This window comes from Dreissena polymorpha, chromosome 6 (genome assembly GCF_020536995.1).
Source record: "Dreissena polymorpha isolate Duluth1 chromosome 6, UMN_Dpol_1.0, whole genome shotgun sequence".
In the NCBI taxonomy this organism is placed as follows: domain Eukaryota; kingdom Metazoa; phylum Mollusca; class Bivalvia; order Myida; family Dreissenidae; genus Dreissena; species Dreissena polymorpha.
Window position 1 is genome coordinate 63939598 of NC_068360.1, and position 14096 is coordinate 63953693.

General features: G+C 33.9%; 1 protein-coding gene across 1 annotated transcript; it reads right to left on the minus strand.

The window, feature by feature from the left end:
* Positions 1-319: 319 nt before the first annotated feature.
* Positions 320-4227, minus strand: LOC127835407 (leucine-rich repeat-containing G-protein coupled receptor 4-like). Its single transcript, XM_052361829.1, has 2 exons — positions 4077-4227; positions 320-2147 (listed from the first exon to the last, which is right to left on the minus strand). The coding sequence occupies exons 1-2, from the start codon at positions 4098-4100 to the stop codon at positions 897-899; spliced, it is 1275 nt and encodes a 424-aa protein (XP_052217789.1). The 5' UTR covers positions 4101-4227; the 3' UTR covers positions 320-896.
* Positions 4228-14096: the final 9869 nt, after the last annotated feature.

Below are 14096 nucleotides of genomic sequence, written 5' to 3' on the forward strand. Positions count from 1 at the left end.
GAGGATAACAATGATGTTTTTATCGATGATAGGATGATGATGACATTAATGATAATGATGTTCATAGGATGATGATGATATGGTTGATAATGATGATGAGAACTTAATAGTATTTCAAGAATAGAGAATAATACATTTAGTCATAACTATGAGTAAGAACATTTATAATTCGAACACGTTCGTGATGCTTGTGGAAAAGTATGTCCATATTTGGACAATAGTTAAAATGACGTTGCACGCCGTTAACAATTACCCACGGCAGTCTTTTGATGGACTTTCGAATAGAAATATGTAGCGGGTCAAAACAAGTTTATTTACATATTATTAATATACTTTATTACAATAAGTAACCATGTACAACAATCAAGTTTCATCTTGATATTCATATTTCGATGAACATTCGCCAACCCACTAAAGTTGAAAATTTAATCACGAAAACACTTCCATGTTCACATTATGATATATAAAACACCATTCACCGTCACATGAACAAATATGTGATAACCTCGAATCAGCATACAACAACATGACAATTTAGAACCTTTACGCGCATTTAAATACTACTGTTACATATCCCAATTTAAATTCAAGTATAATTAATTGTGTTAACATACACACCATGCATGCATACATTGCAGATATTTGTTAGTTTTAAACACAGATCTAAACGAGACACACATCCCGAAAATGGTGTATAACATAATCCATAATCATTCCTTTGTATCTTCAACATTACGCAAGGCAGAGAAGTAAACAGCTAACACAAAATATACAAAATTGCGATAAAAAAATCGTCAAAATCGGATCTTACTATTCTCGTTTTCTTGAACCATTGTGAAAATATGTAGTCAATTTTTTTACAAATGTTATAACATGGCGATCGGTTGACAATTTTATCAGGGACAGGCATCGAGGGCGTTTTTAGCAGACTGCGTCATGTCAAGGCATTGTATACTATCGACAAATGTTGCATTTACTTGTTTCAGATTTTGCAAATTGGAGCATGTGCAATCGATAGCATCCATAGTAAACTTCTCAAGATTTAAATTTAAGACACTATCTGGAACATGCGTCAACATGTTATTGTGTAGATATAACTCGCGAAGTTTTGTGTTTGTGTCGAATGCATGTGGATGTATTGTTGTGATTAGGTTGTTATAAAGATACAATACTTTTAGCTCTGTAAGTCCTCGAAAGTCGTTAGCATAAATTTCGGTGATATTTTCAAATACAAAACTGAGCCATTCTAGTTTAGTTAGTGTGTGAACGAAGTTGGGGATTCTTGCGAGATAAAAGCTACTGAGCTCCAAATCCAAAATATTTTGCATGACCGTTCCTTGACTGCACCTTTCAAAAGGCCTCATATCTAGTTTGTAATTTAACCAAAACCAAAGCTTAGAGACTTTTATTTGATTGTTACAAATCACATCACTTAGATCTACAATGTCCGTCCCTCCTATATCTAACTCAATCCCATGTTGACCGATGCCATGTACATCGAAATTCTGAAACGAATTTCCAGAGTAACCATTAAACCAAACGTATTTTACACGGAGATTATTGAGTTCTACTGGCCAGCTATTATACAAAGTCAAATTTAAACTGAATCGTAACAATGGACTGATGTGTTGAATCATGGAAGCATCTAAGGTCATAATCGGATTTTCTTCTATTTCTAACACTTCGATTTGTCTTAGAATACGCAGTGCTTGTGGGATTGTCGTCAAATTATTATGTCCGAGATCTAAAACAACTCTAGTATTTTCTAGACCAAGAAATGCAGAATCGCTTACGGACGATATTGAATTATTATACAAAATAATTCCGAAGAGGTCAACGTTGGACAGCCTTGGAAGGTCTCCAAACGCTTTATCAGGAACAGTTTGTATATAATTGCTATGCAAGTCAACAGTAAAGTTCTTTCCACCGGGGTAGAATCCCGAAGGTAGATTCTGAATGGCAAAGTTTGGTATAAATCTGAGATCTCTCTCCTCGCACCGTACCAGTTTTACTTCGGTTTCGTAAATGTAGTCAAACCACATCTTCTCTTGGACGCAGTTGCAGATTCCGAAGCAAACATCGCCTCCAGACAGCAGAAATGTTTGTATTGTAGGGCACAAAGAAGATAACAGCATGGTCCACACGAACTTAAACACGTATAATAGTGATGCTATTAATAATGTGTATACTTTGGTAGTGTTACAACATAAAAAGTAAATTACAGTGCAGGCATATTCAATGCTCGTTTAATGTACAACTCCTTATATGCAAATTATCACTGTACAAACACAGTTACTTTAGTAATTATGCCAGATTGTGCTCAACTACATGTGTATATGTTATCGTTTTATTTCAATATGGTTTGTATGATAATGTTAACGTGCTCTAATTTTAAATAAACTTAGTACAAGTTTTGATATTAAGGAGGAATAGGATATGCATAGATGAAAAGTGTGTATTTTAACTGAAGCGTACTTTCTAAGATCGTGTTATAATCGATCTACTGTTATTAGGTTTTGAATAAAATAGATGCGAGTGATCATATTTCTCTTATTTTAAATATGTTTTATTGTTAAGCCCGTAGTAAAAGTATTTCTTCTAGAAATATACTCATTGGTCAACCTTATATGATGGAACAAAACTATAGTTGTACAGTTACAGACTAACAACGCAAAAAGTTCAATTGCGGGGAACATCTTAGAAAAATATAGCCTTTCATGTAAATGCATACTTTCCCCTCCATTTAATAATTGCAACTGCTTTATGGCTAAATAACTCACTCTTGCTCTTATGCAATAACTAATAAAATCTAAATGGCTTTGCATTGACCCCAAAACAAATCAACCTACGCCTGTAATAAAATATACATTGCATTACCGCACACATTGCAGAGTGTAATTCATAACGTAATTTCAAGTATATTTTTAATTGAAACAATTATCAACGTGAACAAAACAACATATTTTAATGACATGTATTTAACTTTTTTTTTTAATTTGAATTGATACTTTAAAATTTATTTAAAAATTAACGGATGTTTGAAATGTGTAAACCAATGTCCAATTGTAGTAAACTGTATCGCTTTCATTCGTTTTACACCTGTACAAGCACGGTGGTTTTATTAATCTCCATATATTCTGTTAGCTATCATCCTCATTTTCAGAAGGAAATGAGGAAACAGCCAACAGAATAGAAATGCTTAGAGCTTCAATGCAAATGCCAAAAATTAAATATTTTGTGTGCATTCGTTGAAAAGCAATACTTTATGTATTGGTTATAATATATATTTGTACTTATTTATTAATGTATTAAAGGGGCCTTTTCACAGATTTTGGCATTTTTTAACTTATTCATTAAATGCTTTATATTTATAATTGTAAACATTGGATCGTAAAAGCTCCAGTAAAAAATCAAGAATAAAATTAAAAAAAGGAAAAGAACATTGCCCGGAGCAGGTTTCGAACCAGTGACCACTGGAGTCCTGCCAGAGTCCTGAAGTAAAAACGCTTTAGCCTACTGAGCTATTACGCCGAGTACACATACTTGACGTATTTTATACCTTATATAAGCAATCTTGGTAGTTTCAAAGAATTTAACGACAAAAACAGAAGTCTCCAAATTATTCAATCGTTTCGCGTTGCAACGCTTTATAATTTTTAGGTTTTAAAATCGTCAAAAGATGCATATAATGGCTATATTAGACCATGGTAAATGTTCAGTATTACTGTTTCCTCACAAATATCATAACTAAAACGAAAATTTGCGAATCTGTAACAACTTTTTTCAATTATGTCAATTTACCAAAGCGTGAAAAGATCCCTTTAATCTATATATTTATATATAATCTACAGGAATAATAGAATATAAATAAATACATATACTATTAAATAATAAAAATAATTGAGATTTGATTGAAGAAATGCAATATTTGATGAATGATATTTGTCAAATATTCGACTCCTTTTGTTTAAATAAACATACATATATAAATCCTGAATGTGTTAATTCTGAACAAAATCATTAATTCACAATAATGATCACACAATAAGTTAAAGAAATAATAAACTTTTACTTACAACTCGGCTTTGGTCTGACATCATGTACGTGTCGTCTCGGATCACAAGATCATGAAACGACTCTCCACAACGTTTGGCGCCTTATTTATACTGAAATGAGCGTGACTGAGATTCACGATATGTTCATTTCATCAAGGACATTGTTTGCTGTTGTTCCATTTCAGTCGAGATAAGACCAATCTGATTGCTTTTATGCAGTAATATATCTGGTAAAGATTTAGGTTGTTTAAAGTTTCTACCGCATACATTCTTTAAACAAAAGAAGAGTGGACTATTAGAATTCAGACCAATGTGAATGTCTGTTAATTACATTTAAGTTGAATGAACACACTGAGAAGATATCAAGAAGAAAATCAATACAATGCGTACGAAATATATTGCATATGATGAGATGTTTATAAAATATTGCATACGGTCTTTTGTTTGAGCTATATTAGACAACGTTCATGGAAGTGTGTATCTTAATGTGTCAATAATTTCGATCAGAGTGGTTGTGTATTTATAATACAACACAGCAAACCAATATAAGTAGGTAAAATCATGTGAAAACAGTCAATTAACTGAGTTTGCGTAGTATACATTTTATAAATCTATAAACGTTGCTCTATAGTCATTTACAACCGCTGGGGTTTGCAATCGGCTGTACATGTTCTTATGATAGCATGACCTTATTCATTAACCGTAATTTAAGACAGTCTGAAATATGGCTGTTCTCATTTATTTTCTCAGGCTTGGCCTAGAACTTGAGTTCAGGTCGGTCGTCATTTGTGGGGCTAGAGATCAAATATAACGATCAGGGCACGGCATTTATTTAGAAAAATGGTAAGTATATTCAGAGCAGGACTGTAGTATATGACCTAGCATGTACATGTTACTCAACATGCTTAACGTTTTCGGACTGTTACTTTAACAACTTAACCAAATATATGAATGTTTTGAAATATAAATTCTTCATTATGATTTAACAGATGATATATATGACTGTATGAACACGGGTATATTTTGAACATAATCTTACTGTACGTTACATTAGAACATTCAATATATAAGTTATAGTACAGCTAAAATAATTATTTCAATGTTTTCATTAAATCAAGGACATTGTTTGAACTGGTTTGCTGTTGTTTCATGCCATTCGAGATAAGACCATCTGATTGCTTTTAGTATATTTTACAGTGCTTTTTTTACAGAGTGTTGCCTTGTTCTTCGCTTATCTGGGGACCCTTCGATCCTGGAGTTTTACAGCAAGATAAAGGTCATTAAACATGGCAGATGAATTCTCTGATGGCAAATCACCATAACAATTGCAATTGCGTGATTAGGGTAATATTGCCATTTATGCCGATAATGAACAATGTTTTCACCCAACAGTATTGGAAATGATATCGTATTCAAAAAGATGGATGTTTTTTTTACATGTTTCAGACCATTTCAGGTAGAAGAGTTCAAAGATGTGAAGTTGTATGTATTTAAAAGCAGAGAAAGAAGAGTGCAATACAATACAATTATTGCACACGTATTTATTGGTTTTATTTAAATATAATAATTGACAAAAATACAAACAACGTTCTTTCTCTAAATGTTCGTACTATCTTGTAATATGTATCGTACCTCAATTGTCGGACACGAAAAAAGTATTATTTTGAAGCGTCCGAAAACTTGGATTAATAACGGTATACAATTGAGGACTGAAACAAAGTGCCTGTTCAATGTTTTTTAATGAGGACAGTGTGAGATTTTATAGAGGTTTCTGTAGTAGGACCTGTCTTATCTAATAGTTTATATTTGCCTTTAGCATGTTGTAATTAAATAAGCATATATGTTAAACTTGTCGTAAAACTATATCCATAATTTCTGTATAAATTGTCATTAAAATCGTAAGGTTATCATGTGTTATGCTGACGCTATATCACACTTGTAAAAAAAAGTAAATATTATTGATTAGTGTTCAAATTTGTTGTATACACATGCAAACCCCGACATATTTATAAGCATTTAATGAAATACATTTATTCCCAATAACACTTTCTTAGGCTGGTCAATCGCTATGCAATTAATATGAACACATGTCCGTAACGCAGATGTAACGCGTGTATTACACACATCGCATCAGACAAAACGAACGTTTGTTTTGATATGACAACCAGTCTACATGTATTGTTTTACTATGTTTTAATCTAGTTATGTTACTAAAGACAGGACATGCAACCCTTTTTCGCATACAGCTACTTGAAAGGTCGATTCAGGAAGGCTTATGAATTCATCCGCATTCACCAGAGCTAACAAAGAGAAATATATGTCGGATAGTTAACAGAGCAAATAAATTAAGTACATAATAGTGAGCAACGTTGAGAAATACGTGATAGCGTAATCGCTTTATCATATGTTTGCTTACTTTTTGTCCTCACGGAATATGTTCATGGTTGGCCGAAATATGAAATAGTCATGTTGTTTGATGCCAAATTAAAAATAAACAACACTGATGACTAGTGGTTTGAATCGGTTCCCCTAAACCGAGTCGATTAATCTGAGGCCATAATCACCGATTAATCGATTAATCAGCATTTTTAACAAAACATGAAGATGTTAATATTTTAATTAGTTTTTTTTGTTGGTATTAACATTATATTGATATATTTTATCAAAAAGAACTTTATCATGAATATTCCTTATGTGTTTTGTGATTTAATAATGAATAAATGCTAAAACATCTTGCTTCGTGTTCGAATTAGTGAAAAATCTTGTGGCTGCAATGTTACGTACTGTGTTGAAAACGGCGTTAAACCCCAATAACAACAACAAATCTTGTACAGAGTGAAGAATATTACAGATTACAATACAAATAACCAAAACATAATTAGTGCAGATTTTTATAGGTATGAAATAAATTAGGACATATATGACTCAGGTTTTCTTCTTTATGAACTTGGAAAATTGACAAAATAAACAATGTTACATCGTATGTTTGCATGAAATTGCCTATACACATCCGTATTACGATCGCTGATTGGTTTAAAGGGGTTGTTTTATCCAATAAAAAAGCTCGTTTCAGTTGAGCGGTAAACAGAAATGGCCTATAAAAAAATATCGAATGATCGGTAAGGTAATTAATTCGTCAACTTTTCGTCGACTCGACATTTTTTATCGTCATCGTTACCTCAGCAGAAATTCGTTGACGACGCGTCGACGATCTACTACTACTGATGACCTGGGTTTTCATTTCATTTCTATTTGTGAGCAACTGGTAGCTGTAGCAATAAATACCAAAAAATATCAAAGTTTCTAGAAAAAAAACTGCCGCTTATTTCCTGAATTAAAAAAAACAACATTTGCTACTTTGTATACTTCTGGGACGTTTTGTAGGAATCCTCGTTACAGATGGGCGGGCGGATAGGAGGTTTGATAGAAAGGCGGACGGGTTGGCGGATAGGTGGACGGATGGGCGGGCGGATGGGCGGACGGAAGGGCGTTCAATAACCAGCGAGATTACACCAGGTACGTCATAGTAATTGCCCTTTACAAAAAATTCGAATAAGCTGTTATCGTTTTTGAAGTCGTACCGTTTTCATCGAATCTTCACCAATATCACCCCTGGAAACCCGACATGCTGTGAGAAATTGGACATGCTAGGAGATGTAGCCGATATATTTCAAAGAATTTCGGTAGGGTAAGTAAATCCAGTTTTTAATTGTTTAAAGGCATTTAAAAAAAATATATATATTGGTGCATGCAAAGGAGGTATTACCATGTATGTTAGAAAAATCCTGGTTATTAATATTCAGGATTTATTGTAATATGGCTATTTAAAGTCGACGATGCAGGGATTTGTCCCATATTTAGCCATTTATTTACGAATTTCTTTAAAGGTATGCCAGTGAACAAGTTTTTCACCGACAATTATATTAACCAATGTCCCCGAGTAACATATCCGCCAGGGTTTCTTAAAAACGTTCGTATTGGTGGAAAAAATCGACTTTACATACAACGTGTTGATGAAAAAATGATATGATATGGTTAAGTTAAGTTAAGTACCGTGTTTATGGAAGATATTATATTAAAGGGGAAGGTGACATTTACAAATATTATTGTAATGATGTACTTCATGAGTTTTTTTTAAAGTAAGTCATCTATCAATAGTCACGTAATATATATATAGACTTATTCAAAAGTATACTTAATACGATCCAACATACAGCCTATTTAGCAAACTATTTACAAGCCGTATGCGTCATTTTCCAGTGTGTGGGTTTGCACCTTTTAGGGCCTCTTTCGGACAAACAAAACTTATCCCCCCGGGGGCAACCTAGTGCACGATGACCTGCGTTGACTGTCTGTCACGCTGACCTATTTTCGGAATGGACTTTTTATAAGGGTTGGGGTTAGAGCCTTTTTTAATATATTACTGGTATGCGTCATTTCGAGTGAGTGGGGATGTACATTTTAGTGCGACTTTTGGACAAACAAGAGTTATCTCCCGAAAGCGATCAAGTGCACGCCAATCTGCCACCGAAAGCCTGTCGAGCTGACTTAGTTTCGGCCAGGACTTGTTATTAGGGTCGGCGTCATGTCAGGCCTATGTAGCGAGAGGCGTCATTTTCCAGTGTGTGGGTATTCACATTTAAGCGGCCCTTTCGGACAAACAGAGTTATCTCCCAGAAGCGACCAAGCGAACGCTGATCTGCCGCCGAAAGCCTTTCGGTCTGACTTAGTTTCGGCCGGGACGTTTCATTATGGTCGGCGTCATGTCAGGCCTATCGGTCTGACTTAGTTTCGGCCGGGACGTTTAATTATGGTCGGCGTCATGTCAGGCCTATTAAGCGTAATATGCGTCATTATCCAATGAGTAAGTTTGCAGCGTTAAGGGTCTTTTTCGGACAAGCACGTTATATATATATATCTCCCGGACACGACCTTGTGCTTGATGACCTGACATCGACCGTTTATCGGGCTTACCCAGTTTCGGCCGGGACTATTAATTAGGATCGGCGTCCGCTGCAGCATATTAAGCGTATTATAAGTCGTTTTCCAGTGAGTGGGTATGCATCTTTAAGGACACCTTTCGGACCAAAGCGAGTTATTCGCCGGAAGTAACCTAGTGCACGCTTATCTGCCGAGGACTGCCTGCCGGGTCGACCGAGTTTCGGCCGAGACTTTTAATATTCCGGCTTTCTGTCCTAGTTTTTGGCCCGGGGTTTAATCTTTGGTCGATGTCTCAGCGACTTACATACAGCTTATTTTACGTTATATGCGCTACGTTAAAGCACGATATATATATATATATATATATATATATATATATATATATATCCCTTTATTAAATACTGACCATATAAAACATACAAGGAAATGAGTACCATTACTGAAATTAACCAATCATAGGGAGTTACATATACATTATATGACAATACGAGGGAACAATTGACGTCTAGAAGCTTATCAAGAAACGACTTACTTGTCGTATATATTTTCTCATGGGGGCAGCAAAAAAAATCTGAAATATTGAATAGTGAAATGCACCGACATAGCCAAATATTCACATGAAATATGTAAGGGAGCGAACAAGCCCAGAGAAGAAAGGCATTGTGGACAAAGTCATGAAAAGACTGAAGGTATATTTTAGTATTTGCGTAAAAGTCCTGAATAGATCAGGCATTTCGTGATTTCCCATTTCACTAAATTCCCGAATCGTGTAAGAATTGAATGAGATTCCTATCTTTACAGATGTACTGTTACATAAATAGACTTAATATATTTAAATTGATTAATACGACATGCTTACTATAAGTACCTTTTCCGTGTCTTCTACCTTTGAGACTTAATCCCGGAAAAACTAAATTTTCTGGTTTGAGACGATATAAGTCGTATTGGGTGCATATTAGATGTGTGAACTATTCTCAAAAGTAGGGTGGGGATTCCAAAGGCTAATGTCTAAATAGTAAAAAGTCGCGTGATCAATTCAGTCAAAGATTAACGAGTGTATGATTCCTTTTATCACTAGGAAGTCAGTTTCAACATGTTAATTGAGTTAAGCCCGATTTGCATCGAAAGCCTTACTATGCTTATCGGGCCTGCTCTCTGGTAGAACTTGCACTTAGTATTAAGAACATTCTGAGAACGCCCCTAATGTATGGATCGAACCGGTTTGCTTATTTATAACGTGGATATACGTCAATAGGTTGATTAACATTATATAGAGGATATTTGTTGGATTCGATGGAATATCGATTTTATTTCACGAGTGATCATATAAAATATGTATTTTTTATGATCACGAGTGAATTAAAATCGATATTCCATCGAATCCAACAAATTTTCTTTTTATGTTATGCTTTTACACCGTTTATTTACATTGTAAAAGAGTTTTACTGGAGAATTTCGCTGGATTTATGACGTCATTTCGTCGGAAAAAATGACGTCATTTCACAGTTTAACAGTGAAAAATATTATTATTTGTCACTGTTATTTTTCACTGTTTAAAACAGTGAAATACCAGTGTTATTTCACTGATTTTTCTCTATAAACTACTGGAAAGCATAAAATAAACGCATATATTTCACAAATTAATCAATCTAATAGTTAATATGATTATAGGTGCTACCTAATTAACGGGCAAAAGCTTTTTACTTTTTTTTGATAACCATATATTTTTAATAAATATATGGACATGATTGTGTGCAAAATATTATAATTGTTGCAATAATTAAGTAATGCATCCAAAAAAATCAATCTTTAAACGAGTTACATGTTCCAAGCTTAAAGATCTAGCATCTTATATATTTTTTGTTTTCTAGCCACAGGAATTTATAGCTGGTTCGGTGTCTGTGGTATAGTGGATGGGGTGTCTGCTAACTGGCTTAGTCACTGGGAGGTCTCTGTATTGATCCCTTAAGTGGGAGCAATCTTTAGATAATCCTAAAGACATACAATGGCGTACCATTTGGGTTGAAAGTCAAGAAGACCTACACGTTAAAAAGAGAAATGTACGTCGAAGTACAATAATTGTATGTCGACATAAATATAAAATACACTTCGAAGTATATTTGTACGTCAAAGTACAATTTGTACTTCGACATACATGTTTGTACTTCTACGTACACATTTTCTCAACAGCCAATCAAAACCCTCGTCTCTTGAGCCGCTTTTCCTTCAGATTTATTCATAATAAATGTTTAAAATCTCTTAATTGAGGACAAAATGAAAAAAAATATCAGAATGGCAAAAAAAACAACACATATAAATAATAATAATGTTCAATGTCAAATATCTCTAAAAGCAACAGACGTAAGGTGTCTTCTGATTGGCTAACACTCAAGGGTCGGTGAAAATTGTACGTCAAAGTACATTTCTCGTTCTACCTAGTAGGTCTTGTAGACTTTCGACGTAATGGTACGTCATATAGACACTAAGTACTGGTCCTACCCAGGAAACAGTTTGTTTCATCAAATGTCTCAATTCAACTTGACAGCTTACTAAAGCAGTTGCATTTAGCATACAGTACACTGATTTAACATAATCCAAATCATGTGATGTGTCAAATCAATTTTGATTGACAAATTTGACAGGTTTTTTTTAATCCAATAAGTTTTAGACTGTCAAATAACACACACTACGTATTCAAAGCCATACCTGGAGCTTTCGTCTGTATATCACTGTCTTTATCAGAAGAATGATTTCTACTGTTGGGAAACGTTAACGCCACTAATTGTCTTCTATTTTATTATCAATGCATAATTATGCGTAACAGCGTAACAACACACTTGTTTCGCAATTAAAATATTTAATAAATACAGGTATCTTGCAGGTTTCTAATTTTCTTTCGCAAAATATTGTTGAATAGTTTAAATTTTGTCGCCACTTAAAAACTAGCCATTTTGTAGCAATTCTAAAATCACAGTCTAAACTGCATACACTTAGCTCTATAGTTACAATTCATCCATATTTTTTAATTTAAACATTCAAATAACACATACGGTAACACAGTACAAATATAAAAAGGTATGTGGTATTGTGTGGAGATACAAAACACTTCACATCATTTATTTGCACATTAAATAATAGTTACAAAATAAGTAAAACTAAAACACTGTCATCAACCTACATTTCAAGAATATTTATGTATATGAAATTACAAAGTGGTGTTATTGTATTACCTTTTACAAAATTAACATCGCTGGTTTTGTACTAGCCATCAAACATTTATCATGGATTAACAAGTAACAACCAATTTATTAATTACACAATAGAACGGAAATCATATTAATTGCATTATGCATTTACTAAACAAGCTATTTGCTAATGTTTAGAATTACACTATCTTACTAAAAATGATCACAGGTACTTAGTGCTTTTACATACTTGTGGTAAGTTTTGTATTACTAGTTTGACAATTATCGACAGACACTTGACGATATATACAGACACAATTTGCATGGGAACTTTCATATTTTTTTCAGCATAATTGCCTTCAAATTGTTAATTTAACAACCCTTTGACATTGTTTGCACATCTGATCTTATTATACCATAGCTGATTTTTGGTTATAGATATACATATATAGACATTTTCAAAGTTCTATAAAAGTTCACACATGTTCCATCCAAGTAAACAAAGAGAACCAATACAGATCACCAAAGATAATAACTGTGTGTACAGCTTGGAAATTAGTTCAGGAATCCCTCCTTTGTTGATTTATGTAAACCAAAACTGTCAGTTTTGTTGGATAGAATGGCTTGTATGATGCCCAGCTCTTGCCTTGGCAGAACAGCTTCTAAAAACGGAAAACCATCAAATATCTTAAAATTTGATCAATAATGCAGACAATTTATAAATGTCTTGTTTTTTGTTGATTTCGAATCTGGAAGATTTTTTTACGTAAGATTGTGGTACGAAAATCCAACGGTATCGGATTTTGTGGTTTTAGGCCTAAACTAATTATAGTGATATGTAACCTTTCGGGATATCGGTAAAGTGCGAGCAGACGAGGTGTAAATACGTTAAAAATTAAAGCTAAAAGACTAAAAAGTTATATCGGAATATCTTTAAATTTTGTGAATAAATGTGTTTCTGGTGGATAACAACGACAACTTACCAGAATATTGCTCATGATCACACGTAAAACTTCTTTCTGAGAGCGAATGGAAAATGCGTCACAAATTCTGACAAATAATCAGTAGGGTGTCGTTATTGAAATACCGCGAGAATACTGGAAGAATAGAGATGCCAACTATAATGTTTAAAACAAATATTTTTTTAACAAGCGTTTGTGATTTGTCAGGATAATAATAACAATAAAATATCGAAAAGATCACAGCAAATAAATTCGACAGAAATCTGAGATTCGGCAATATATAAAAGACGGGTTATGTTCACCTAAATTGTGTTTGGTAAAGACTGTCACTATATGTAGTGAACCAGTCTTCGGCTTGTACTCACTGAAGAAGAGCACTCAGGGGAGATAATTGAGTAATGACTTAATTCTGGAACGGTTGCGAAGAAAAACAAATAATGCGAGAATATTTAGTGCGATTCGCTACACACTTATGATGTCATGGATATAACTTTTCCTGAGGTATGTATTTACATGTGATTTAGCATATGTCAAAGTGTTTTTGATTTGTTCAAGATCATAAATAGCATCGCGAAAATATATGTCGCGTGGCAAATTTTTTTGAGACGTATCCATATGTGGTATTCTTATGTAATTTTATGTCTAAATTCCCATATGTATGAACGGTCAACGCCCGTTTCGCGGGCTTTTGCCCGTATTAAGTCGCAGTTATTAACCAACAGTCTCAGAGGCTTTTGCTTATCTGTTCTACGAACACTAAGATACCTCTCGGCAATGGTAAGTGTCATATTTATTGAGGTGAATATTTCGCTATTAAAGTCTGAATACGATCATATATTATTCAATATGCTTATTGTACCTAGTTGTGCTAGCTGAACCCAGGAATAAAGCAAGCGACCCGTTGGGGGAATTACGACACGCTTCAATAAAACTCGATAAACATGACATTCGAG